The following is a 27,992-nucleotide window of genomic DNA, read 5'->3' on the forward strand; positions in this document are numbered from 1 at the left end:
GGATTCTGGTCCAGAGGTGATTAGAATCTCAATTAGGGTGATCATGTGGAGGTAGCATCAATCAGGCTTGGCAACTTGTTTCGTAGTGGGGAGGAGGGAGAGGGAAGAGTAGAGGATAACCCTGAAGCTGGAAACCTGGGTGACCTTCAATAGTAGTAATGCAGGAGAAAATTCAGGGGAAGGAAGGGGATACGCTACGCTACGAATTTACAGATAACTACATTTGGTTCTCACAACAAGCCTGCAACTGAGGCTGACTGAATGAAATTAAGTGCCAAGGGTCACACAGTTAGTGACTGAGGTCGGTTTGGAACCCGGGTCTTTGCTGACTCAAGGCTTCGGTTAGGGACTCTCGTGGTTTGACTAAAGACTTAAAAATCAAGGAACCAGCTTTGAGAGCCTTGCTCTTTCACTTACGTACTTTTGATCTAATTCCCCCGGGAAAGCCTGGGAGAGAAATATCGATTAGCTGATTTCATGGTGTAAAATATCACACAAACGGGAAGTGTGGCACCGGTTTATTGGGGAAAAGGAGCGGAGGTGTGTGTGTGTGGGGGGGGTCGATCCACCCCGGCTATTTGGGTGGGTCTCCTCCCTACCCTACACCACGCCCCATCCCTCCTACGCTGAGGGCCCCACCTGTGCCGTCGCCCTTTTAAGAAAGAGGAAATTCTTCTCAAAAACAAGCGCCCCAGCCCCGAAGCGGGTCCGGACAGCCGGACTTGGAGGTTCTTGGGAGGTGGGCGGCCCGGGCGCCCCCATTCCTTTCCTCAAGTACCCTAATCCCCAGAAGGCCTCAGGCCCTGAAATGCAGCTCCCGCAGCTCATGTCCCCCACCCTCCTCACCCTGGGCCCGTTCTCCAGACTTCTGCGAGTGGAGGCGGGAGACAGAGAGGGAGGAGGGAACTGGAGGGGGGGGAGGGGGAGACTTGAAACCGCTCAGGGACCGTCGGTAAAGAGCTGTTCAGGCGCTGGGCGTAGGGAAGGGAGGGGGAGCCCCAGCCAATCCCAGGGGCTTCCCCTGGCCTCCCACGTTCTGTAGAATGAGAGGTTAGGGCACCCACTCTCCCCGGCCGGAGCCGAGAGCGCCCCGAAATCCTGCTGACCTCGCGGTAGCCTTTTAGAGGTTACCTCAAGTTGGGGACTTTCCTGCCCCTTGAGGGCGCAGACGACTTGTGGGTCGCCTCTAATGAGCGAGGCGTGGGAGTTGCGGACGCCTGGCCTTCCCCGGGGAGATGACAAATGAGCCGGCCCGGAAGGCACGGGCTCCCGACTGGGGCGTGAACCGTAACTCTGTGTACCCGCCTGGAAAATGGGTCCAGGGTCGATGGGAGAGAGGGGGCGACTCCGGATCCCAGCACTTTGCTGAGCTGCAAGGATCCCGGTAATCCGAGAGTTTGAGGGAGTACTGGCTTAGTTTTCGCTCCTATTTTCCTCTCACTCCTTATTAATACGTTATTCCCGCTCCCCTACCCTCCCATTCACTCAATGTCCTGAAGTTCAAGGGCGAAGGGGTCCCTGGACCTGGGACCAGTTCCCTTTCCAATCTTAAGATTTGGCTGTCTGGGTTAACCCTGACCCTGAGTGAGGGGCCTCAAGCCGAGTTTTCCAGTAGTTAGGCAAGTAGGACTCCCCTCCCTCCCCCATGCCCTCCCCAGGACGAAGGGGAGAGGGTCTCAGCTGGTAGGACTCCCCTCCTCGTCTTCTTCTGGGAGCCCATAGAGGAATTGCTGGTGGGAACAGCGTACCAGGAACGAAGCCCCGTGGGCGATACCGCAGGTCCACATCTAGGATGGGGAAGACGCAGGCAGGAGGGAGATCAGACTCCCCTTCCCAGCCTGGTGTGTCCCTTACCTCTTTGTGACCTTCCCTCGCCCCCCCCCCCCATCCCCCGCACATAGTAGGTGCTTGTTGTTTGTCCTCGTTCTCGAAGAGGATCAGACAGCGGGGGTGATGTCATGACTTGCACCAAATTGGATTTAATGAGGCAGGGCGGTGCAAAGTCACTAGAGCCATTTGGGTCCAGTGGCAAGATATACCTCAGGATGACTGGAGATGGCCCCGGATGTTTTAAGGCAATTGGGGTTAAGTGATTTGCCCAGGGTTACACAGCTAGTATCTGTGGGATTTGAAGTCAGGTCCTCTTGACTCCAGGACCAGTGCTCTATCCACTTTGCCCCCTTAATAAAGGCTTGTTGACTGACTGGGAACACCGGTGTCTCTGCTTTCTCGGCCTTTCCCATCCCTGAAGGTGGCACTCTAAATCCCTTCTCCCAGACCTTCACTTCTCACCCTCTCTCAGCCCCTTCCTTCTCTGCCCTTCACATCTCCACCCCCTGCCCCCAAACCTCCCAGGCTGCCCCTTCCCAATTCACCAGGTAGAAGAAGAGAGCTAGGTAGGCGGCCGCCAGCAGAGCCACCAGCCCATAGTACCCGGGATGCGGAAGCCCCTCCAGGTAACTGATGACAAAGTAGGCATTGATGGTGCAGACCAGACCCATGATGAAGAATGTGGTGATTTTGCATATCCTGGGGGAGGAGATGTGGGAGAGGCCTCTTTAAAGTTAAAGTCTGGCTCCTCACCTGTCCTTCCCAGCCCCATGGTGACTGAGCTTGGCTCCTTGGCTCCTGCTTGGAATGGCCAGGACAGACCTAACCGAGCCCCCCCCCCCCCAATAGAGGGAGAATGATGCAGGGCTAGGCTTTCTCTTTTGTCGGATGTTTCCTGTGCCAGGGAGGTGGGTGGTGGGGCGGGGCAGGAGCACCTGGTAACAGCAGAGCCAGCAGTGGCTGGAGTGAGGGACCGAGAGTCAGGAAGACCTGCCTCAGCCACTTGGGAGTTTTGTGACCTTGTTCATTTCCTCATCTGCAAAATGGGGATGATGCTAGCACCCCCCCCCCTGAGTTGTGATAAGGCTCAAGTGAGATGACATGTACCGGGCTAGGTGAATGCTGGCTCTTGTTATTAACTGGTATCACAAGTTCTGAGAGCACTTACAAGCCGTTGGCGAACTCTTGCATGATGGCCGGCATGCTGGTGAAGGTGAGGATGGGAAACACAGCAAAAGGGAGCTGAGGGAGAGATGGGAGGGCATGAGGTGAGGACTGGAGCTGAGGATTCTGGGAGTGAGCCTTTGGCTTCACCCTGGAGGCTGGCCTGTCCTGCAGGCTAGGGTGTCTGGGGAGGGCAGGGGGAGGCAAGATGGCAGAAGGGTTTGACCACCCCCTACCCCACCCCCCATCCCTGGGCAAGGAGCCCCTCCCTGAGCAGGTGACCTCTCCTACCAGCAGGCTCTGCAGCACATTTAGCAGGTCATTCAAACCAGACAAGTCTTGGATGTCCCTGAAGATGGCCACCAGGATGGTGGGAAGGATGGCACAGGAGCGGGTAAAGACGACTCTGGCGAAACGGGACCAGCGGAGCTTCAAGAAGCCCTGGGAGGGCAAGGCAGGGAGCTGGCATCTGGGGCCTCAAGGGGCCCCGGAGGAGAAAGCCCTGCAGTCTGGCCCCAGCAGATCAGTTTCCATTCCTAACTATTCTCTGGGTCCCTTGGTTTCTCCTAGTGTGAAATCCAGGGAAGTGATCTTCTTTCTCTGGTCCCTTGTGAAAGGTTTAGGTGAGAACCTAGATGTCTCTAAGCCTCTTTCCAGCTCTGATATTCTCTGGCTTTCTATGGGATGGGAACCTCAACCATGGAGGCAGAGAAGTCTATGAAGGGAATTCCAGAAGGCGCCAGTCTGCCCTCTGAATGAGAGAGCGGCCCAGAGTATCTTGACAGATGGTGAGCAAGGGAGGCAGGTATGGGCTTCCTCCAGGGAGAAGTCCCTCCAGTCGTTGAGAGCCTCACCCTCCCACCAAACCTCGCTGTGCTCTGTCCGTGCCCACCCTCTTCCTCTACCTCCATCACAAACTGTCCTGCGTAGGTGCCTGTCATGGTGGAACTCTGTCCGGCTGCCAGGATGCCCACAGCCCAGATGTAGAGGACAGCAGGGCCGAAGAAGCAGCCAAGAATCACGCCCTGAAGAAGAAGGGGCTGTTGGGGAGATGGCCCTGTCCAACCTGAGTGGTCCCCCTCCTCAGGGCCCCACCCTCCAGCACCCTCGCTGATGTTTAAGAGCCCACCCAGAGGGGCAGCTAGGTGGTGCAGTGGATAGAGCACTGGCCTTGGATTCAGGAGGACCTGAGTTCAAATCCAGCCTCAGACACTTGACACTTACTAGCTGTGTGACCCTGGGCAAGTCACTTAACCCCAATTGCCTCACCAAAAAAAAAAAAGAGCCCACCCAGGCAGACCTCAGCTCTGTCCCAAGGGCTGCCCCATTCAAGCCAAGGGGTTGCTGCCTAGCCTAGCTTTGGGGGAACTCAGGGCCTGAGGGAATGTGGAAAGGGGCCCTGGGCTCCAGCTCACCCCCTGGTAAATGTCGGCAGTCACTGGCTGGTCATCCTTGAGAAAGGAGGTATAAAAAGGGAGGCTTCCATTGGCACACACATCATGCTTTGGACATGGAGACAAGGGCAGAGAAACAGTCCGGGCCAGGACATTAGAGCTGGCTCCTCAGGCATCACCTGGTCCAGCTCCCTTATTGTAGAGGGGAGGAAACTGAGGGCTAGTGAGGGGAAGAGTCCTGTCCAGGGTCCGCTGGCTCATTAGTGTGAGGGTCTGGATGAGAGCTAGCGTTCTGATCCTGAGCCCAAGGCCTCTTTCCTGTGCCCTGAGCAGATTCAGGAGGCTGGAGAACAGGGGCTGCCACCTAATGCCACGTGGTTAATGCTCATTTGTTGAGTGAGACTGGCTGGGATGACTGATGCCAAACCCAAACTCAGACTCCTGAGAACAGGGAGGGGATTCAAGGGAACAGGACCCTGGGGAAAGCCCAGGGAGTGGGTGCGGGATGAGCTTCCCTGGATTCCTCACCACAGTTTGGTTGGTATGTTGGTAGAAGGCTTGCCCAAAGACTGCCATGACGAACAGGTTAATGATGAAAGAGACAAGCAGGGCAATGGAAGCTTCTATCAGGAAATACATGTTGGCCTCTCGGACTTCCTGTCTCTGGGAACGGTTGATCCCTCTGGACTGGGGGGGAGGGCGGGGAGGACTTTCACAGAGGGAAGGAGGGAGGGAGGACTCTGCTCCTCAGAATCCTAACTCCTTACTTCGGTCTCCATCAAGAAATACCAAGGCATCCATCTAGCCTGACACAGCGGAGGGGGAGGACCACAGGTTTAGGCCCAGGGATGGAGGAGTGAGAGATGGAGGGACGGTGTGAGACAGGGATGGAGGGAGAGTATGAGACCAAGGACTAGACTAGGGACGGAGGAGTCACAGATATGGGGACAGTATGAGACAGGGATGAAGGGCAGGGATGGAGGAGTGAGAGATGGAGGGAGAGTATGAGACCAAGGACTAGATTAGGGATGGAGGAGTCACAGATGGGATGGGCAAGGCCAGGGATAAGGTCAGAGGGCCTTGGCTTAAAGAAATGTTCAAGCTTCTCCAAAGGTCACACCCTGACCTCCCACTCTTCCTTTCTTTCCCTTCTTCCCTCCTCTTCCTCACCTTGACCAGAGCAGAGTGTAAGTAGATGTTGTGGGGCATGATGATGGCCCCCACAATGCCCACTGCCTGCAGGAGCTCGGGCTGGCCACAGCCTGAGCAGGAGGGCAGAGAGAGTCCTTTGATTAGGGCCCCTTGGTCTGGCTTCACCACCACGTACTGAAGCAGGGGGAGGAAGAAAGGTCACAGTGAGTCCCCCCAGCTCCACAGTGGTGCCCACCCAGGGTCAGGTTTAGAACTGGATGGGACATCATCTGGTTCAACTATATATCCTTATTTTTTTTTTTTTTTTTGGTGAGGCAATTGGAGTTAAGTGACTTGCCCAGAGTCACACAGCTAGTAAGCGTCTAAGGCCAGATTTGAACTCAGGTCCTCCTGACTCCAGGGCCAGTGCTCTATCCACTGTGCCTCTAGCTGCTCCTCAACTATGTTCTTTTTTTTTTTTTTTAAGTGAGGCAATTGGGGTTAAGCGACTTGCCCAGGGTCACAACTATGTTCTTTTATGGAGGAGGAAATGAGGCCCAGAGGGAAAGTGATTGCATTTGAGTCACATAATTTGTAAGATGCAGGATTTGAACTTGGGTCCTGCAAGTCCAACTCTAGTGCTCCTTTCACTCTGTCATGCTCTTCCAAGTGCTTAGACTAGGGGGTTGGGGAATCACAGACCTGGCATTCAGGGGTGATGAGGGAGGCTGGCACACTTGCCAGGGTCTCACCTCATAGCCAAAGGTCAGGGCCATCATGGTGATTAGAAATCCGAAGAAGGCTTCCAGCTTCCGCAGCCCTTGAGGGAGAAGGTAAGGACAAAGAGACATTGAAGACATGGCCCCACTTGGGGCCCAAACAGAGGGAGGTCCCTTCTGCTGGAGAACTGGGTCCCACTGACTTCCCATGTCTCCCACCCTTCTTGTGGGGAAGTGTCAGGTAGGATTGTCTCATCGTGTTGGCTTTGGAGTTTAAATCATAAGCTCAGCACCACAGAACATTAGAGGGAACCTAGAACATCTCACACAGGTCATCTAGAACTATTTTCTTTAAGAGCCTCAGAAATGGCAAATCCAAAATCTGTTACCTGGGAAAATCGTGTCCCTTTCCCCTTCCCCTACTTCTACTTGGACAGGGAAGATCTTGGTCCTCCTCTGATGGCCCCAACTTGCCTCCGGTGTCCTCCCAAGAACTCACCGTAATTATCCAGGAAAAGGAAAAACAGCGTATCAACAATGGTGATGAGCACACCGCCCCACAGGGGAATCCTGCAACCAGATGGGCATCAGTTACTGGGCTGAGTCCTGACCCAGATATGGGACCCCAGTCTTCCTCACAACTGGAGGACATGGCTCCCTGGGCTACCATGGGGGAATATGTGTACATGATGGAAAGCAAGAGAAATGCAGAGTCAGAATAGAGAGGGACACACCTTGGAGTCCCCCATCCACAGCCATCTAGCTGTGAAGCTTGCCTTTAACAAAAAACAACCCCAAACATCCGGGGCCATCTCCAATTGTCCTGACAGATATGTTGCCACTGGACCCAGATGGCTCTGGAGGAGAGAATGAGGTTGGTAACTTTGCACAGCCCTCCCTCACTTAAATTCAATTCAGTGCAAATCATGACATCACCCCGAGGTCATGGTCCTCTTTGAGAACGAAGGACAAATGACAACAATGCCAGGACTTAGCATGCAGCAAGCACTTCATAAATGCTCTTTCTATTTGAAGGCCACAGGTGGCACTTCTGTCCTTTAGATTGAACCATGTTCTTGCCTTTCTTCGGATGCCCAGACACAGAGCTTAGATCAGTTCTGTTCTGTATGTTTCGATGACATTAACTTGTGGACCGCCCAGTCAGTCTGGTTGGCTGACTTCCCCTAGAGCTGTTCAGTGGGAGCAGAGGTATCACATGGGGAATAAGGCAGGGTCAGAGTTTGGCAAGGCACAGATGGCACCAGAACCCGGCGGCCAAGGGATCTGAGGTAGGAGCACAGGGTCGAGCTGAGCTGGTTAGCCATGAGGCTGGGACGGGCAAGGGAGGAAAAGTGAAGTCCGAGCCAAGGTGATAGCCCGTGAGAGCACAGAGAAATGGAGGGATGCAGGGTCATGGGGAGAGGGAGGGATGGGGTTAGGAGGAAGAAAGCCCAGGGAGAGAATGGGCCATAGCAGGGTATGAGCAGATCAAAGAATCCCAGGCTCTTTGATGGTAGAAGTAGAAGCCATAGGTGATGGGGAGATTCAGGACATGACCTCCCTGCCTCACTGAGGGGAATGCAGGAAGAGGTGATGAGAGTTAAGAGGGAGGAGCTGGGTGGTTAGGGTGTCAGCTCACTTAACTTCCTGTGGTCCTCATTTGTCAGATGAAGCTAATAACACCTACCCACCCTCAGCAAGTTGTTAGAAAGATGAAATGAGATAAGAACCCTTAGAAAAATAATGAAGGCCTGATGTGACAAACTGTAGGGGAATGAACCTTCAGTAAAGAGTGTCTGGGTCTAAACGGCAACTAGGTGGCACAGTGGATAGAGCACCGGCCCTGGAGTCAGGAGGGCCTGAGTTCAAATCTGACCTCAAGACACTTGACACTAGCTGTGTGACCCTGGGCAAGTCACTTAACCCCAATTGCCTCCAAAAAAAAGTGTCTGGGTCTGAATCCTTGGGCAAGTCACTTAACTAATCTCTGGGCCTCAGTCTCCTCATCTGTAAAGATAATCCTTCCAGCCCATTCAGCTTCTATCACTCTACAGTTATAAACTTAGAATTATTACTAGGGCTCTCCTTTCTTTCTAGCTTATATGCATACTGCCAAAAACTGATGGTATTTTTTTTTAAGTTGCATCTCAGTGCATCCTAGAGGTCTGCCCTGCCCCTGGCACTTGGTTGTTTCTGCTTACAGGATGGTTGGGGTTGGGGAAGGAAGGAGTCATTGCCTTACATTCAAGGCCTTTCAGAAGTTCTAGGTTATCCACATTGAGGTGATGGGTCGAGAGTGGGACTGGACTAACTTTTTTTTTTTTGCAGGGCAATGAGGGTTAAGTGACTTGCCCAGGGTCACACAGCTAGTTAAGTGTCAGGTGTCTGAGGCTGGATTTGAACTCAGGGAGTCCTGAATCCAGGGCCGGTGCTTTATCCATTGTGCCACCTAGCTGCCCCCTTGGACTAACATTTTTTGAAAAATAATAATGCAAAATTCTATAATCCACTAAAATTGTATATGGATGATGGATGCATAAATAGGTGGGTAGATAGATGATGGGTGGGTGGTAGATGGATAGATGGAAGAGAAAGGGTGGATGAGTAGATAGATGGTAGATGGATGGATGGATGGGTAGATCAATAATGAGTGGATAGATAGATGGGTAGTAGATGCTGGATAGATCAATGATAAATGGATGGATAAATGTTAGGTGGGTAGAGACGGTGGATGGATGGATAGATGGATATATAGAGCAATTATAAGCACTTAACTGTGTGCCACTCACCATGTTAAGCAGGGGATCAAATGCAATCAAGATACTGCTGTCCCTCAAGGAACTTGCATTCTAATGTGAGCACTGCCCAGGACACTTTCTGGGCTTGGCAGTGCAATTACCTTATTATATCCATTTTACCGAGGGTCAGAGAATGAAATGAAAACCTCTTGTCCAGTGTTGCCCACCGAATGTGTATCAGAGGGCAGAGCGAAATCCAAGTCTTTGCTGATTCTAAGAGCCCAGTTCTATCCACCACACCAAGCTCTGATATTTAATCATACGTGTTAGGGTCACTACCTCCTGGCAGAGAGCAGGCTGAAAGCGATGGCCGTGCCTATGACCTCCTGCATATCCGAACCAATGATTGCAAGTTCCATGACCAGCCAGAGCAGGACCCGGGGCACCTGAGGGGAAAGAGGACTGAGAGGGGGGCTCTCCCGCTGCTTTGTGTGCCCTCCATTACCCTCCTGCACCCTTTAGCTCTGGGGAGTTGTTTCTCCTTTTCTCCCGCCATTTCTGTGAGCTGCTTGCAGACAGAAGAAGGTGATGTGGGTAGGGGTTTGGAGATGATGTGTTTGAGTAGACCCTTTCCTAGGTGTATTCCTTCAGGTGATTCTGGCTTAAGGGGAATTCAGGACATACCTCTGACTCAGGATGGTAGGAAAGGCTATTAGGTATGATTTATGAGGCCCATTCTCAAATTCTTGAAATTCCACTATTAGTAATTCATTTCTTGGGGATACACATTGTTCTCTCCTCTTGCTTTTAAAATGTAGCTACTCTGGGAAAGATACAATCCAGTAGGGGCAGCTAGGTGGCGCAGTGGATAAAGCGCCGGCCTTGGATTCAGGAGTACCTGAGTTTAAATCCGGCCTCAGACACTTGACTTACTAGCTGTGTGACCCTGGGCAAGTCACTTAACCCCCATTGCCCGGGGGAGAAAAAAAAAAGATACAATCCAGTAAATCTTTAACACCCTAGTGTGAATGAGCTTATTTGCTAATTTCCTCTCTCCTATGAGAAATGAAGTGACATAAGACCAGGACACAGAGGGGGCATGGAGGAAGAGAGGCACTGGGGTGGAGGAACAGGGGAAGTGGTGGGTGTGTGCAGAATCATGAAAAGGGGGATGTAGCTAGATAGTCTGTGAAATATTCTAGTTATGGACCGCTAAGCACAGCTCTGTCATAGAACAAGACAGCTATGTCCTGCCTCCTTTTTCTACAACCTATACTTTTCCCCACCCTCCCATACCTCAACCAGGCCTGGTCTGGCCCCCTCTACTCTGGGATAGTCACTTTCCATCCTTGAAATTCCATTTTCTTATTTAATAATAACTAACATTGATATAATACTTAATTCTGTAAGACAAGAGTTACTATTATCCCCATTCTGCAGATGATGAGGAAACTAAGTCTGGGCAGGGGTGGGTTAAGTGATTTTTACCAGAGTTGCATAGCTAGTATGTGTTGGAGGCAGGATTCAAACTCAGGTCTTCCTGACTCCACCACACTCCAAGTCCAACATGGCAATACCTAGCTGCCTACAAAAATATTTTAAAAGGGGGCAGCTAGGTGGTACAGTGGATAAAGCACCAGCCTTGGATTCAGGAGGACCTGAGTTCAAATCCGGCTTCAGCCACTTGACACTTACTAGCTGTGTGACCCTGGGCAAGTCACTTAAGCCTTATTGCTCCACCAAAAAAACCCAAACAACAAACCTTTAAAAGACGAACTAGATGGGTGCTAACATTCCGGGCTCCCTGCCTCTCTCTGCCTTCCCATTCTCTCCTCACCTTGGGGTAATACAGATGACATATTTCTGCCAGGTCCTTGCCGGTCACCACCCCAAGACGGGCAGCTAGGCGCTGACACAGTAAGCCCAGTATAGTGGCCCAGAATAGTACCCACAGCAGCTGAGGAGAAGATAAGAAGAGAGGAGTCTCAGCTAACAGGAAAACCACTCCCCTTCCCTCCAACTATGGCACACCGCCCCACCCTGACAAGTTGGCTGGGTGTCTTTGCAGAGAACTTGTTCCCCTTCCTGCTGCCATTCAAGGAATGAAGAGGAGAGACCTCCTCTAACTCAAACCACAGGCCTCAGCTGACCATGTGATTACAGCTTTGGCTTACCTGGCCTTATAGCCACTGGATTGCTGGGAAAAAAAAAAAAAGGAAAATGCCCCAGGGGACTCTTCTCAAGGGCAGATGTCCCCAGGAAAGAGTAAGTCCTGGGCGGGGGGGAGTTAGAGGAATGGGGAAGGGGGTGGTATCAACCATGGGAGACCAGGTTGAGCCTTGGGGAAGGTCTCAACCCACTCAGATTGACCCCTCCTCCCCCTCTTCCCCTCATTCACTTTGAATCCGGCCACAGCTCCAGCTTGTAGGTCAGATTCAATATTTCCGGGATCCAGAAAAGCTATGCTCATGAGGAATCCTGGTCCTGTGAAGGCCCACAGCTTCCGGAAGCTGAATCTTCCCTAAGGGAGTGGGAAGAAATGAGAGAATAAATCCAGATTCATCTGCTTCTCTGTCCCTGCTCTGCTATCCAAGGTAGGCTCCAAAGGCTTCCAGTCTCCAGAGAAGTCATGGTGAATGAGGGTTGGCAATGAAGCCCAGGGTTCTCTTACTCACATCTAGCCAGGCCTCCTCTACAAGTCAGGCCACCCCTTACCCTGTTTCCCGGAAGAACAGCAAGAGAGACTTTAGAGGTCATCTATCCAAGCCACTACCTTATTCCACGACCCCATCATTTTACAGATGAGGGAGCTAATGCCAAGAAAGGTGAAATCAATAACCTGATGTCCCACAGAGACGGGATCCAGACCCAGGACCCCTGACTCCATTACAGTGGTTTCACTAGAATCCAAGATCCTTGAGGGCAGGGGACTTGCACAGTGCTTAGCACAATACCTGGCCACATAGCAAGTGCTTAACAAATTCTTGTTGACTGATCGAAACCCTAAAACAAGAGGTCTTATAGTAGGACTCCTTTGCAGAGTGCCCTTGTCTCCTTCTATTCCTCCACAAGACTGGGGCAAGGGCTGCCCCAGTGCCTAACGAGGTGCTCTGCACACAGTGGGTGTTTCATGAGTGTTCACCCATTCTTGTATCTCACACATGACCCAGTCAGCAAGTCCTTCCAGATGTTGGTATCCATCAGTCTGGCTGCATCCTGGAGAGAGCTTTAGGGTGACTGTGTGGTGGTTGGCAAGGGGAGGAAGTGGGCAAGGGAGGAGTTGTCAGGTTACAGTAGATTGGTGTTAGGATTTGATGAGTCACAGGTGAGACTTCATCTCCTCACATTGGCCCATCCTGCCCCATCACATCTGAGTCAACAAAACTCCCTGACAAAACACATCTGTCCTGACAAGGCAAATTTTCTCAGACCCCAAGTGCTACTTTCATCTTACACAAGAGGAAGTGGGCATCTCTAGGGTTTCCCTTTTTCTTCTTCCCATCTTGTCCTGCTAAACTAATAACGATAACAGCTCACATTTGCCTATTGTTTCACAATTTATGTTTCACTTCCCTTACAAGTGAGACATTCTGGGGCAGCTTAGGTGGCACAGTGGATAAAGCACTGGCCCCGATTCAGGAGGACCTGAGTTCAAATACAGCCTCACACACTTGACACTTAACTAGCTGTGTGACCTTGGGCAAATCACTTAACCCCAATTGCCACACACACACACACACACACACACACACTCACACACACACACACAAATGAGGCATTTTCATGCAATGAAAAGAGCATCCTGGATCAGGGTTCTGTCTTTCACACTAACTGTGTGATCATGGTAACTACCCTCCTCGTGAGTTGGTGGTTTAATTTCTCTGAGCCTCAGTCTGCTCAGTTGTAAAATGGGACTGATAAAAACTGAATAATGAACAATAATAACTGGAATAATCTGTGTAAGGTGCTTTATAAATCTTGGCTTTAGAAATGACTGTTATGGGGACAGCTAGGTGGCCCAGTGGATAAAGCACCGGCCCTGGATTCAGGAGGACCTGAGTTAAAATCTGGCCTCAGACACTTGACACTTACTAGCTGACCCTGGGCAAGTCATTTAACCCTCATTGCCCCACTAAAAAAAGAAAGAAAGAAAGAAAGAAAGAAAGAAAGAAAGAAAGAAAGAAAGAAAGAAAGAAAGAAAGAAAGAAAGAAAGAAAGAAAGAAAGGAAGGAAGGAAGGAAGGAAGGAAGGAAGGAAGGAAGGAAGGAAGGAAGGAAGGAAGGAAGGAAGGAAGGAAGGAAGAAAGAAAGAAAGAAAGAAAGAAAGAAAGAAAGAAAGAAAGAAAGAAAGAAAGAAAGAGAGAAAGAAAGAAAGAAAGAAAAAGAAATGACTGTTATTATCATCACCTGCATTTTACCCTGTGAAGTGGGAAATGAGGGAAGGAAATAAGTATTTCTTAATCACTTACTTGGCACACTCATTGTGCTGAGCCTTTAACAAAATCCTCACAACGACCCTGGAGGCAGGTGCAATTGTGAGCTCCATTTTATAGTTAAGGAAATCAAGGTAGACAAAGTTTAAGTGACTTGCCCTAGGTTCATACAGCTAATAAGTATCTGAGGTTGGATTTGAACTCAGGTCTTCTTTACTAGACACAGTGCTCTCTTCACTGTGCTACTCAGCTGCCTTCAAGGAAGGAAGTAAAAGTAGATGATCCCCATTTTACAAATGAGAAAACTGAGGCTTTGGGTAACCACCATGCCTTACCTTTTCCCAGTGCTACTCTGGTTCCCTATACCCCTACTTCTTTAACTTATTCTACTTCCTTTACCCTCCCATGGTGGGTCTTCCCAGCTTCTAATAGTAGGGGAAACTGAGGCATGAAATTGACTCTCCTGACACCTCCAAAACCCAGGTTCCATTTTTCCTGCCAGGGCTTTGTCTCCCTGAGGAGAGCTGGTGTTGAAGAGTCTGAAGTGGGAGATAATCAGAGCAGTCACCTTCTGGGTGACCTCAGGTCACACAACCTTGGTGAGGTTTAGTGTGGGAAGAACAAGGGTTTCGGAGTCGGCTTGAATGTCACTTTCACTACTCCCTGTGGGATCTTTGACCAATTGCTTTCCCTTTCTGGTGAAAGAGAGTTCTCTCAGTTCTCACATTGGTTAGGATGGGAGAATTGGAATAGATTTGAGATTCTTCAGTGGGAGTCTGTGAATTTGTATTTTTTACATTTTACACACACACACACACACACACACATACACACACATATATTTGGGGGGGGCAGGGCCATGAGGGTTAAGTGACTTGCCCAAGGTCACACAGCTAGTGTCAAGTGTCTGAAGCTGGATTTGAACTCAGGTCCTCCTGAATCTAGGGCCAATTCTTTATCCACTGTGCCACCTAGCTGCCCCCTACATAATATATTTTGATATACTTGGTTCCCTTTGTAATTCTAGGCATTTTATTTCATGCATTTAAAAATCATATTCCACAATGATCCAAGACAATGCCAAAAGACTCATGATGGAAAATGCTCTCCACATCCAGCAAAAGAACTATGGAGTTTGAATGCAGATGGAAGCATACTAGTTTCACTTTTGTTATTGTTGTTTTTTTGTTTCTTTTTTCTTGTGGTTTTCCATGTTTGTTCTGATTCTTTTCTCACAACATGACTAATGTGGAAATTTGCTTAACATGGGGGGGGCAGCTAAGTGGTGCAGTGGATAAAGCACTGGCCCTGGATTCCGGAGGACCTGAGTTCAAATTCGGCCTCAGACACTTGACACTTACTAGCTGTGTGACCCTGGAGGCAAGTTTCTTAACCCTCATTGCCCCTCCCCCCAAATTTGTTTAACATGATTGTACTGTGTAACCTATATGCTGGCTTCCAAAGCAGGGAGGATAGGGAGGGAGAAAAATTTGGAACTCTAAATCTTACAAAAATGAATGTTGAAAACTATTTTTACATGTAATTGGAAAAAAAATACTATTTAAAACATTGTATTCCAAGAAAGGATCATAGGCTTTACCACACTGTCAGATGGGTCTAAAACACCAAAAAATTATTAAGAACCTTTGATCAAAATGATTTTTATGGTCCATTCCTATTCTATAATTCTAAAAGAAGAAAATGAAAGGAAGAAAACGTCTCTCCATTCATTTGGGAACTTTGATTTCAGGATATCTTAATAGCCAGTCAGTCAATAAACATTCATTTTAAGTACCTACTATGTGCCAGATTATAGGATTGTAAAAAATGGTTTGATCCTAAGTGACTCCACTTAATTACATGATACATGGTACTACCCCCCCCTTCACCACCCCAACCCCCAGCAGCTCCCAGGAACCCACTGGTTTTGTGTCAGGAATTGGGATCTTCTCATTCAAGTAGGTTGACGTTGGAATTTCTTGGTGCAGCCCTGGTGTGTTTGGAGAGCTGATGGAGCCATAGCTTCTTCTACTTGAATGCCTAGAGTCCTTGTTATCTGGGAGGGATCAGGAAACAGTTATCATTATTGAGGAAAGTGTTTTTTTTTTTTTTTTTTTTTGCAGGGCAAGGGGGGTTAAGTGACTTGCCCAGGGTCACACAGCTAGTAAGTATCAAGTGTCTGAGGCCGGATTTGAACTCAGGTCCTCCTGAATCCAGGGCTGGTGCTTTATCCACTGCGCCACCTAGCCGCCCTGAGGAAAGTGTTTTAAAGTCATCCCCTCCATCTTCTTCCTTGTTTCCATCTTCTTTTCTAAGCATCCCCCTCCTCCCCACCAGACACATATCTGCCCAGGTGCCAAAGTGACATCCCCCGCCCAAAACATAACCTCATGTTTTCTGATCCTTTCTCCCTAAAAGAGTGGAGAAACTGAGGCATAGAGCTGCCCAGCTAGTTATGTGGCCACACTTAGGATAGATAAGGGGTCTTTATGTATCCAAGGTGAAAGCAGGAGGGACCAGTGCCTTCCCAATGCTCTGGACCCTCAAACTCCAAAGTTTGTCCCTTTGTTCTTGGTGCTCTTCACCCCACATACCACATACCCTATTCAGCACCACAGAGGAATCCCTTCAACATGGACAGGGCATTAGGAAGGATGTAGAACTATAAGGGGAGAGATGAGACCCCAGAATGACTTGGGGCCAGAGACTAATGTGCCCATACCACATCCTGAGAGTCAAGAAAAAGCCAGAATTCTTGCCTGTTCCCTTTTGTGAGTTTACATAGGAAAATAGGACAAAAGAGAAAAGAAAGTGAACTCCCTTGAATTCCAAAGAAATAGTCCCTAGTCTTGTTTTTAAAAATTGGTCCTGGGCAGAAGACTTGGGGAGATAGTGGAGGATAGAAGGGCCTGTTGTGCTGTTGTCCATGGGGTCATGAAGAATCAGATATTACTGAACAACAACACCCTGGACCAGAGATTCATGACACATAAGGGGTTCAGATAAGATTTAACAGGAACTAAGGGGAACCCACTGATGCTCCTAATCTTCCCCCAGCCCCATCCTTCCATGCCTTCAGGTAACCCTGCCCCCATGGGCATGGGTCTAGGACAGAGGTTTTGCAAGAATTAAGATCAGTGATGGCAGGACACTCACCATTCCCATGGGAAGCCATTGGGACCTTCTGCTCTATGTCAGGTGGCTTCTGGGTCCCAGGCACATTCAGCCAATTCCTTGGCTCTACAGGCTACTTGTGTGGGGTGTGCCTGTGTGCCCATCTCCTCTTTGTCCCCACCCTGACGAAGACTTGGTTGGCTCCCAGTGATTCTTTTACATCATCACTCTGAATATGCATATACACATTTTGAAACTACAAAAACGCAGAAGTAACTTCTGGTCCCTCATGTTTGGTTTTTCAGCCCACTCACCCATCCACAAAAACCTTTGTCCCAGAACTATTGCTGTAAGAATAGACCATTGCATACTTCTTTATGATGGGGTGCATGGGGCATTTGGGCTAGTAGGTGCTTATTTTATCTTTTTTTTTTCTGGGCCCTCAGCTTGGCCCCAGAGGCTAACTTGTTTCAACTTTGTTGAAGTTCTGTTCCCCCAAAGGGATATAAAACTGTGCATTCCCTTTGACCCAGCAATACCACTACTAGGTCTGTATTCCAAAGAGATCATTTTTTTTTTTAAAAGGGAGGGACAGCTAGATGGCACAGTGGATAGAGTACTGGCCCTGGATTCAGGAGGACCTGAGTTCAAATCCGCCTCAGACATTTAACACTTACTAGCTGTGTGACCCTCGGCAAGTCACTTAACCCCAATTGCCTCACAAAAAAAAAAAAAGGGAAAAGGATCCACGTGTACAAAAATATTTATAGAAGCTCTTTTTGTAGTGGCAAAGAATTGGAAATTGAGGGGATGGCCATCATTATGGAAATGGCTGAACAAGTTGTGGTATATGAATGTAATGGAATACTATTGTGCTATAAGAAATGATAAGCAGGCAGATTTCAGAAAAACCTGGAATACTCACTTGAACTGATGCTGAGTGATGTGAGTAGAACCAGGAGAACATTGTACACAGTAATAGCAACAGTGATGATCAACTGTGAAAGACTTAACTCTTCTCAGCAATGCAATGATCCAAGACAATTACAAAACACTCATGATGGAAAATGCTATCCACATCCAGAGAAAGAAATATGGAGTCTGAATGTAGACCAAAACATATTATTTTCACTTTTTTGTTTATTTGTTTGTTTTCTTTCTCATGGTTTTTTTCCCTTTTGTTCTGATTCTTATTTCACAACATGACTAATGAAAACAATATGCTTAATGTGATTGTACATATATAACCTATATCAGATTGCTTGCTATCTTGGGGAGGGAGGAGGGAAGGAGAAAAATTCAGAACTCAAAATCTTACAAAAGTGAATGTTGAAAACTACCTTTACATGTAATTGGAAAAAATAAAGGTCTGGTAAAGAAAAAAAAGAAAAAGAAATAAAGTTCTGTTCCTTTTCTTTCCTTCTTACTTCTTCCTCCCCCTTTTCCCCTCTCTCTCTTCCTTTCATCCCTTTAAAAATGTATTATTCTTTTGTTTCTACATCACCTTCATTTCTAAATATGCCCCCTTTCCTCACTTGCCCCCCAAGCCATCCCTTGTAACAAATAACTTAATTTTTTTCTTGTTAAAAATTGTATTAATGCCTTTAAAAAATACCAGTCCTTAGGGGGCAGCTAGATGGCACAGTGGATAGAGCACCGGCCCTGGATTCAGGAGGACCTGAGTTCAAATCTGGCCTCAGACACTTGACACTTACTAGCTGTGTGGCCCTGGGCAAGTCACTTAATCCCCACTGTCCTGCCAAAAAAACAAAAACAAACAAACAAAAAAATACCAGTCCTTTCTGAATATGAGTTCTCCCCTCTTCCCCTACACCTGCACATCATCATTCTCATAATTAAAACAATTAAGCAAAACCAACCCCCAACAGAGCCAGTCCTTCTTATACATTTGCAATATCACTCCCTCTTCCCCCATCATCTCCACAAAGAGAAAGGTTATATGGTTCAACATTTGTTCTCTAGGACCAAAATGCTTTGCTCCCTTTTTTAGCACCTTTCCCTCCATTTCCCAAGTTAGTTCTGGTTTAAGATACATTTCCTGTATTTGACAACTACTTAAGATCATGGGACTCATCCACTTTCCTCCCATTTGGGAAAGAAGAAAACTGAGGGCTTAAAAGGGAAGGAAGTTGTGAGCCCCTTAGTCATGAAGCGAGTTAGTGACATAGGGTAACAGCCCAGGTTTCCTAACTCCCTGCCCAATGAGATGAAGGTCTTACTTCCCATCCTATCACCTACTTGTTGTGTGACCTTGGGTAAGTACAACCACTCTGAGCTTCAGTATGCTCACTTGTAAAAGGGACTAGAGCTTGATTATTTTTTTTCATTGTTAATATCCAATGAGGAGGGTAGAGATATGGGTCTAGCGGATAGAGTTCAGAGGGTAGGCACTGTCCCATTTCTATCTGCCTCTGCCCTTTTCTCCTTCACTCCATTAGGCAGAAAAATGTATGGAGGTGGGCATAAAGGTGGGAGAGAGGGCAATTTCTCAAAATAATAAAGAAGTGAGGTCGTATTTATAAGATTCTAGGGCTTTTCCTTCTGGGCCCTTGCGCTGGTGGCATGTTCGCTCTCTGTCTGGTGAGCCCCCTTGTGGTGGCGTGTTGGCTGTTCTGGCGGTGTAAGCAACCGTAGACTTTCAGGTTTGATAATGTATCCATTTGCTTGGTTGCTGTCCTTTGTTCTTGAAGAGGACCAAAATGACATCAAGTTACAGTATGTCTGACTGTGGCCAACCAGACCAATATGAACTCAGAAATACTCTACTACAAGTTGGGCACAAATAATCCATGTGAACATTTATCCATTTGAACCTTATTTTGGAACATGGTTTAAGATATTGATCTACAGAGCCAAGATGGCAGAGAAAAGACAGGGACTTGCCTGTGCTCTCCCCCAAACCCTTTCAAACAACTTTAAATAATGCCCCGAAACAAATTCTGGAGTGGCAGATTCCACAAAAGAACAGAGTGAAGCATTCTTCTAACCCAAGACAACTTAGAAGGTTGGCAGGAAAGGTCTGTTGCATCAGAATGAGAGTGGAGCAGAGCAGGCCACGCACCAGAAAACTAGCAGTAGGCCTTGGGAATTAGTGGCAGCAGTGGCAGTTTCCAGACCTCTTAGCCCACAGATGGTGAGGGGATCAGACAACTGGTCGGAAGGAGATTATAGGAGTCTCTTTTCTGGTACTAGGGACAGGACTCTGTTGCATTGCCCATACTTGCATCTGGGTTGCAATCCTGGGTCTTAGTTCCAGGGCAAAGAGGAGCACTAGCAAACCAGAGTTTGTGACTACAAAGGAGCTGGGACCCTGGTCACAGTTTCAGGGCCAAAAAGAGTGCTTGCACTCACTCATTGACTGGAGCACAGGCCAGGAAAGTAGAAATTGAGAGGATGTCCATCAATTGGGGAATGGCTGAACGAGTTATGCGATGGACTATGTGAAAGGCTAAAATTGGCCTCCAACGGGCCACCCCTCCCCCAGCATCTAGTCTCCCCGAAACTTCCCCAGGCATATAAGCCTCACGGGCCCACACCCTGCTCATCCGGGATGCACATGAAAAAACCTCAGAAACACCCCAGCTTCTTCTGCCCAGCCCCAGCTCCAGAGGGCCTGGCACAGGGTTCCTTGAGGCCTGGGGCAGCTAGTGAATTAGCTTGGTGTATGTGTGTGTGTGTGTGTGTGTGGGCACGGCCTGGACCAAGGGTCCAGTGAGAAAGAAGGGTTTATATTCAGGAGCCAGGGTAGTGAAAGGGGGATGTGGTGAGAAAGAGGACTAAAAGGTCAGTAGGTAGGAGATGCAGGGAGAAGCTACAGGAACTGTAGGGAGAGAGTGGGAACATTATAGAGAAAGCTCACACAAAGAGTGAAAGAGTGAAAGGAGGACTGAGAAAGTTTCAGGGGCTGACAGTGAAAAGGGGAGCTAGCGAAAAGGTATTGAAGTTGCTACAGAGAAAGAAGTTAGACCGAGAAAGGAGATGCGACTCTGGGATTGTAAGCACAGGCAGTAGTAGCAAAGCGGCCAAGTCACACCCACAGAGCAAGAAACACACAGGGGGATAGGAAGCAGCAGAGTTTGTTGGCCAAGGTTTCAGGTTGTATATCTTACTTTCCTGTATTCTTATTTCTAAATTGGTTCTCATAAATAAACCCATTTAGTGAAATTGAAAAAAAAAAAGATTCTAGAAAGATAACTTCCTTGACAACTCCTCTCCAGCCTCCACCTCCAACTGGCGCTCAAGGTCCCACCCCCATGACCTTAGGCTCAGATTAGTGACATTCTCCATATATCTTGCCTGGGTTCAGATGGGCTACTGGATATTATCATTAAATGCTGCCTGGAATGGACTGTGGGCTCTGCCTTCCTATCTCTAGCTCCGAGAAGAGTAAAGAATCCACCCTGCCTTACGAGAAAGGACGCGTCAATCATTTACTTTACAACTCCTGCCTACCCAGTCCAGAACACCGCTCCCCGGCTATCACTCCCTAAATTCCAGAACCAGGAAAAACAATTTATACAATAACAACATGGTAAAGGCAAACAACTTTCAAAGACAGAAATTAACTCAATAACAAACTGCGAGTACAGAGAACCAGTGATGGAAGGAGTATGCTTCTCACCTCCAGGTAGAACAGTAATGGATTCAAGGTACAGAAAGAGTTATTTTTTTGGACATAGCCAATGGGAAAATTGTTTTGCTTGACCACTTATATATTCCCGTCCCCCCCCCAGTTGGAGGAGAAAGAGAAAATATAATTTTGGTAATTGAAAAAATAAATTTTTTTTTTGTTCATTTCAGAAGCAGTTGGGGTTAAGTGACTTGCCCAGGATCACACAGCTAGTAAGTGTCTGAGGCTAAATTTGAACTCAGATCCTCCTGACCACCACTAGTGTTTTATTCACTTTGCCACCTAACAGCCCCCAATAGTGTTATTTTAAAAATTTTTGTGTGAGGCAATTGGAGTTAAATGACTTGCCCAGGGTCACACAGCTAGTAAGTGTAAAGTGTCTGAGGCTGGATTTGAACTCAGGTCTTCCTGACTCCAGGGCCAGTGCTCTATCCACTGTACCACCTAGCTGCCCCTAATGTTATATTTTTAAAATGCTTCTTGAAGACAAAGATTGTCTTGTTTGTTTGAATTTGTACCCCCAGATCTTACAGTGCCTGGATTTAAAATAAGTGCTCAATGAGTGGGTTTTCATTCATTCATTAAAACTACATAAGACTGGGGCAGCTAGGTGGCACAGTGGATAAAGCACTGGCCCTGGATTCAGGAGGACCTGAGTTCAAATCCAGCCTCAGACACTTGACACTTACTAGCTGTGTGACCCTGGGCAAGTCACTTAACCCTCATTGCCTGGCCAGGAAAAAAAACACAACTGCATAAGACCATAAAGATTATCTTTAAAGAACTCACCTAAAACAGACATAGGAGACAGCTTCTTTCCACATATGGTCTCTGGTTTTTGTTTTAAAGTCCTTACCCTCTCCATCCCTCTATTCCCAAACTCCTACAGTCCCCCTCCCCTTTAAAAAAGAATGCCCTTGGGGGCACCTAGGTGGCACAGTGGATAAAGCACTGGCCTTGGATTCAGGAAGACTTGAGTTCAAACCTCAGATACTTGACACTTAACTAGCTGTGTGACCCTGGGCAAGTCACTTAACTCTCATTGCCCTGCAAAGAAATAAAAAAAAGAATGCCCTTGGGTTCCTCTGGCCAGAAAATCACTCCATTGGTGATCTGTTCCTTTGGCTTTATGCTTAAATTAAAAAAAATATAAACACTCCTGAGAAAAGGATTAACCCATTAAGGAAAAGCATTGTGGGTGCCAGTTGCCCTCTTTTTTTCCCAGTACTTAAAAAAAAAAATTGTATTGTTGTCTATATGTCCTTTGGTCCTAAATTCTGCCCTGCCCCCAAGGAGTTCACAATCTAATTGGGGAGATGACACACAAAGTGAGCTACATACAGGATAAATAGGATATAATTAACAAAGGGAAGGCACAACAATTAAGAAAGGTGGGGTTTAGGGGCAGCTAGATGGCTCAGTGGTTAAAGCACCGGCCCTGGATTCAGGAGTACCTGAGTTCAAATCCAGCCTCAGACACTTGACACTTACTAGCTGTGTGACCCTGGGCAAGTCACTTAACCCCCATTGCCTGCAAAAACAAACAAACAAACAAAAACCAAAAAGAAAGGTGGGGTTTTAGGGGCAGCTAAGTGGTACAGTGGATAGAGCACTGGCCCTGGAGTCAGGAGGACCTGAGTTCAAATCCTGCCTCAGACATTTGACACTTACTAGCTGTGTGACCCTGGGCAAGTCACTTAACCCCAATTGCCTCACCAAAAAAAAAAAAAAAAAGGTGGGATTTTAGTCAGGACTTGAAGGAAGCCAGGAGATGGGTGACAGCCAAAGAAAATGGTGCGAGTTAGGAAGTGGAGTGTCTTTTTTGAGAACTACAAGAATGTCAGTGTCTCTGGGTAGATGAGAACACGTCAGGGAGCGTAGGAAGATTAGGAAGGGGGGAGTTGGGGAACAGGCTCTGAAGGACCTTGAACGCTAAACAGAAGATTTTGTATTTGATCCTGGAGGCAATAGGGAACCAAGGGGGTGACACATTCAGATCTGAGCTTTAGGACAATCACTTCGGTGCCTAAATGGAGGATGGATTGGAAGGGGGAGATATCTGAGGCAGGCAGACCAACCAGCAGGCTACTGTAATAATAATCCAGGCATAAGTTGATGAGGGTCTGTACTAGAGGTGTATTACTCAAGAGATTGTCTGTCATTGTCTCCTTCCTGTGGTGTTTGCACACAATTTCCCCACCAGTGTCTTGGTCTCTTGGGAGAGGTTAGAGACCATGGGATAGAGAGGAAATGTCTTCACCTCCTTTGCATTCTCCCTACAGCCCCTAAAGTGACTAACACAGTTCCTTCTTTTTTTTTTTTTTTTTTTGGTGAGGCAATTGGGGTTAAGCAACTTGCCCAGGATCACACAGCTAGTAAGTGTTAAGTGTCTGAGGCCGGATTTGAACTCAGGTCCTCCTGACTCCAGGGCCAGTGCTCTATCCACTGTGCCACCTAGCTGCCCCCACCAACAAGAAAATCTTAAAGTTAGAGGGGTTTTTTGTTTTGGGTTTTTTTAGTGAGGCAATTGGGGTTAAATGACTTGCCCAGGGTCACACAGCTAGTAAGTGTCAAGTGTCTGAGGCTGGATTTGAACTCAGTACTCCTGAATCCAGGGCTGGTGCTTTACCCATTATGCTACCTAGCTGCCCCTACCTCTATTCATGGCTCCTTTCAATGGAGAGATGGTGGGGGATGACAACATTGGATGTTGGGCTTTGTTTGTCTTCTAATTTGTAAGAAGGAAGGAATCAATGGGAGACATCGATTTGGTATTTCAGAAATAGGAGGAATGTGAAAAACTAATGGCATCAATAAAACTTTAAAAAATAATTTCAACATAAATAAATCAGGGGTGCAGCCAGGTGGTACAGTGGTACAGTGGATAAAGCACCAGCCCTGGATTCAGGAAGACCTGAGTTCAAATCCAGCCTCAGACATTTGACAATAGCTGTGTAACCCTCATTGCCCAGCAAATAAATAAACAAATGAATGAATGAATAAATAGATGAATGAACAAATAAATAAATAATATGAATGAGTAAATAAATATGCAAACAAACAAATAAATAAATCAGGACTTCCTTACAAATTTAAAGTAGGCTTTTTTCCAGAGAAAAGAGATAGAATAGGGGCAGCTAGGTGGTGCAGTGGATAAAGCACTGGCCCTGGATTTAGGAGTACCTGAGTTCAAATCCAGCCTTAGACACTTGACACTTACTAGTTGTGTGACCTTGGGCAAGTCACTTAACCCTCATGGCCCTGCCCCTCCCCCCAAAAAGAGAGATAGAACAATTTTAGCCATTATAATCCAGCTTGTAAAAACTCCAGGGCTAACAGAAAGGAATTCAATACTAATCAAGCATTTTTCAACAAAATAAATTTCTATTGATATTTTTTAAGGCACCCACACTCCTTAATGTACTCCTCTGTTTCTCTCCTTTCTGGAGAACCATCCCTTAAGGTTAATTGAATATTGATAAAAGAGAGGAAAGAGGTCCGAGTACCATTGTTTTTGTTGTTTGCTCATTTTTCAATCTTGTCCCACTCTTTGTGAACCCATTTGGGGTTTTCTTGGCAAAGATACTGGAGTGGTTTGCCATTTCTTGAGTACCTACAAAGTGGTTCCTAACAACCTTTTTCTGCTTAGGGGAAGGACAATGATAAGAAACCCAGCATGAACCCTGACCCCAAGTTCTTTGGGGGCTTCAACCACCAAGAAAGAACAAAAACGGGTTTTTCTGTCCTGACTCAGCAGGGAACTGTTCCCCAGGGCTAACTAGAAGACACAAGGAACCCAATTTCAGGGTTGTCTTCATTCCCATCTGCCTGTCTTATTAGATGGCTGGGTACTACAGTGGATAGAGCAGCTCCTGAATTCAAAAATCCCTCATCAGACATGAACTGTGTGATCTGGGGCAAGTCCTAACCTCTCCCAGCCTCAGTTTTCCCATCGGTAAAATGGGGATAATAGTACCTAACTCAGTGTCTTTGTAAAGATCAAATGAGATAACATTTGTAGTGTTATGTAAATGCTAGCTGGCTATTAGAAATAGCTTCTACAAAGGTCTCACTTGCCTCCAATTTATCCTTCATACCCTGGTGCCAGCCTCTACTAAAAAATATTCAGTGACTCATTGTGACCAGAGTAAAGACCAAATTCTTCCACCTGGCATTCGAGGTCCTCTACAGTCTGATGCCTCCTTAGCCTTCTAGCCTTATCTTGTGTTACTCCTCTCTTAGTATGATATACTCCAGCCAAACTAGACTACTCTTTGCCTGGCTAAGAGAGGACTTTGGCAGGCACTGCATTGGCCAAAATGCTTTAGCATTTTATAGATACATTTGTTTTCATTTCATTTCTTTTCTTTTTTTTGGCGGGGCTATGGGGGTTAAGTGACTTGCCCAGGGTCACACAGCTAGTAAGTGTCAAGTGTCTGAGGCCGGATTTGAACTCAGGTACTCCTGACTCCAGGGCTGGTGCTTTATCCATTGCGCCACCTAGCGGCCCCACTTTCATTTCATTTTGCTCATGTTCCTCATGTTCCCCACAGACCTGCTGATTTCCTACTCTCCCATACGACCGAACTCAAATGCCAGCCCTTTCAGGAACTGTTCCCTGATCCCCGCTGAGCAACCCTCTCCCTCAGACCTCACCCAGGACTCTGTAATATATTTGTTGGGGGAGCACTTGTTGCTGGCCAGAATGCAAAACAAAGAAGGAAATAGAGCAAAGGTCCTGCTGCATGCAGGCCAGGCCCAGTGATTTGCATGCAACAAGTCATAGGCCATCCATGGCACAGTTGGGAAGTTTCCTTGACACAGTTTTACCAGTTCCTTTGCAAATGAGCTAAGTAGATCTAGATATGATTTACCCAAACCAGGGGCATGCTAGGAATTAAGAGATTTTTTTTTTTTTAATCACAACTTTGGTAAGAGTTGACTTGAATCAGTTGGATCTAGAAAATGTTTCAAAAGGGATGGGAGTGGAGCCAATGATTGACAAACCCTAGACAGAGGTGGAAAATGACAAGAAAAAAAGAGGCAGAGTTGGGTAACTAGAATTCTAAGTTGTCCACTTGGAAGACAGCCCCCTTTTCACATGTCTTGCTCTGTGCAGGACAACTGTACCATCGAGAACACTTTTCAGGGCATATCATGCATTATAGCCCCTCTCTCATTCCCCATTGGATCACAAATTCCTCTGATTATCTATCTCCATTATACATACCCCAGCCATCTGTGTGCATAAGAAAACATCTATGGGAGAATGTTTTTTTGTTTGTTTGTTTTGGCAGGGCAATGAGGGTTAAGTGACTTGCCCAGGGTCACACAGCTAGTAAGTTGTCAAGTGTTTGAGATCAGATTTGAATTCAGGTCCTCCCAAATCCAACTGGTACTTTATCCACTGTGCCACCTAGCTGCCCTGTATGGTAGAATGTTGAAAGAGGCAAACTGAAGACTTACCCTGATAAGATCAGAGACATCACCTTGCCAACAAAGGTCTATATAGTCAAAGATATGGGTTTTTCCAGGAGTGACCTATGGCTTTGACAGTTAGATGATAAGGCAAACTGGAAGCCACAGAAGTGATGCTTCAAATTGGCTGGAGAAGACTTCTGAAAGTACCATGGACAGCAAGGAAATCAAATCTGTCAATTTTTTTTTTTGGGGGGTGCATATTGAGAGGATAGTGCTCATTGGAAAAGACCCTCACGTTGGAAAAGATTGAAAGCAAAAGGAGAAGGAAACAGCTGATGATGAGATGGACAGAGGATCATCTTATGGATTATTTTTTTTAACTTGTATTAATCTATCCTTTTAAAAGTCATCTTTCAGGGGCAGCTAGGTGGCACAGTGGATAAAGCACTGGCCTTGGATTCAGGAGGACCTGAGTTCAAATCCAGCCTTAGACACTTGACACTTACTAGCTATGTGACCCTGGGCAAGTCACTTAACCCCAATTGCCTCACCAAAAAACCAAAAAAAAACCCCAACAAACAAAAAAAGTCATCTTTCAGATAACAATTTATGCAATTTATGGTCTTAGGGAGTTTCCTGGGGCACTGAGAAGTTAAGACTTGCACTGGGTCAATAATAATAATAGGTAGCAGTTATATAGGGCCTTAAAGTTTTCAAAATGCTTTACAAATAATCTCATTTTAGCTTTCCAAAAATTCTGGGGGAAGGGAGGGGTTAGGTGTAATTATTATCTTCATTTTATAAATAAGGAAACTAAAGCTGATAGATTAAGTGACTTGCCCAGGGTCACATAGCTAGTGAATGTCTGAGGCAGGATTTGGCCTCAGGTCTTTCTGAGTCTTAGCTGACTCTGGGGTCACACAGCCAGTAGGCTGGATTGGAACCTTTCCTCCCCTATAACAATCTTTTTTTTTTTTAATTTTTTTGTGAGGCAATTGGGGTTAAGTGACTTGCCCAGGGTCATACAGCTAGTAAGTGTTAAGTGTCTGAGGCCTGATTTGAACTCAGGTACTCCTGACTCCAGGGCCAGTGCTCTATTCACTATGCCACATAGCTGCCCCAACAATCTTTTTTTTTTTTTTTTAAGGAAAAAGCAATATTGATTAAGTGGGAAGTTCTGTGATATTCCTTTTTTCTAACCATCCACCCTGGAGGAGAGGTTATCATTCTTCTGCTAGAGACCCTGTGTCTTCCAGCCTAGATGGCTTTGCTCCTATTGCTTCTTCTCATCTGCATCTGTGGCAATATTACAAGCCTAGCTCCAATACCACTTCCAGGAAGTCTTCCTTCATTCCTCTTCTTACCCCACCCCCCCCCAAAAAAAACCCCGACCCCCCC

General features: G+C 47.0%; 1 protein-coding gene across 1 annotated transcript; it reads right to left on the reverse strand.

Moving 5' to 3' along the window:
• Nucleotides 1-1,665: 1,665 nt before the first annotated feature.
• On the reverse strand, nt 1,666-16,699 carry SLC11A1 (solute carrier family 11 member 1). Its single transcript, XM_043995540.1, has 15 exons — nt 16,565-16,699; nt 15,331-15,464; nt 11,375-11,497; nt 10,814-10,933; nt 9,316-9,422; nt 6,738-6,808; nt 6,272-6,339; nt 5,559-5,714; nt 4,917-5,075; nt 4,410-4,496; nt 3,900-4,019; nt 3,286-3,435; nt 2,999-3,072; nt 2,376-2,529; nt 1,666-1,787 (listed from the first exon to the last, which is right to left on the reverse strand). The coding sequence occupies exons 1-15, from the start codon at nt 16,581-16,583 to the stop codon at nt 1,677-1,679; spliced, it is 1,653 nt and encodes a 550-aa protein (XP_043851475.1). The 5' UTR covers nt 16,584-16,699; the 3' UTR covers nt 1,666-1,676.
• Nucleotides 16,700-27,992: the final 11,293 nt, after the last annotated feature.

The sequence above is a fragment of the Dromiciops gliroides genome, chromosome 3 (assembly GCF_019393635.1).
Source record: "Dromiciops gliroides isolate mDroGli1 chromosome 3, mDroGli1.pri, whole genome shotgun sequence".
Lineage (NCBI taxonomy): Eukaryota > Metazoa > Chordata > Mammalia > Microbiotheria > Microbiotheriidae > Dromiciops > Dromiciops gliroides.

Coding starts and splice junctions, on each gene's coding strand:
- SLC11A1 (XM_043995540.1), bottom strand. Junction 9,423..10,813: donor GTCATCTGTATTACCCCAAG/GTGAGGAGAGAA, acceptor CTTTCCCCTCAG/GTGCCCCGGGTCCTGCTCTG. Junction 6,340..6,737: donor CCTTTTCCTGGATAATTACG/GTGAGTTCTTGG, acceptor TTCTCCCTCAAG/GGCTGCGGAAGCTGGAAGCC.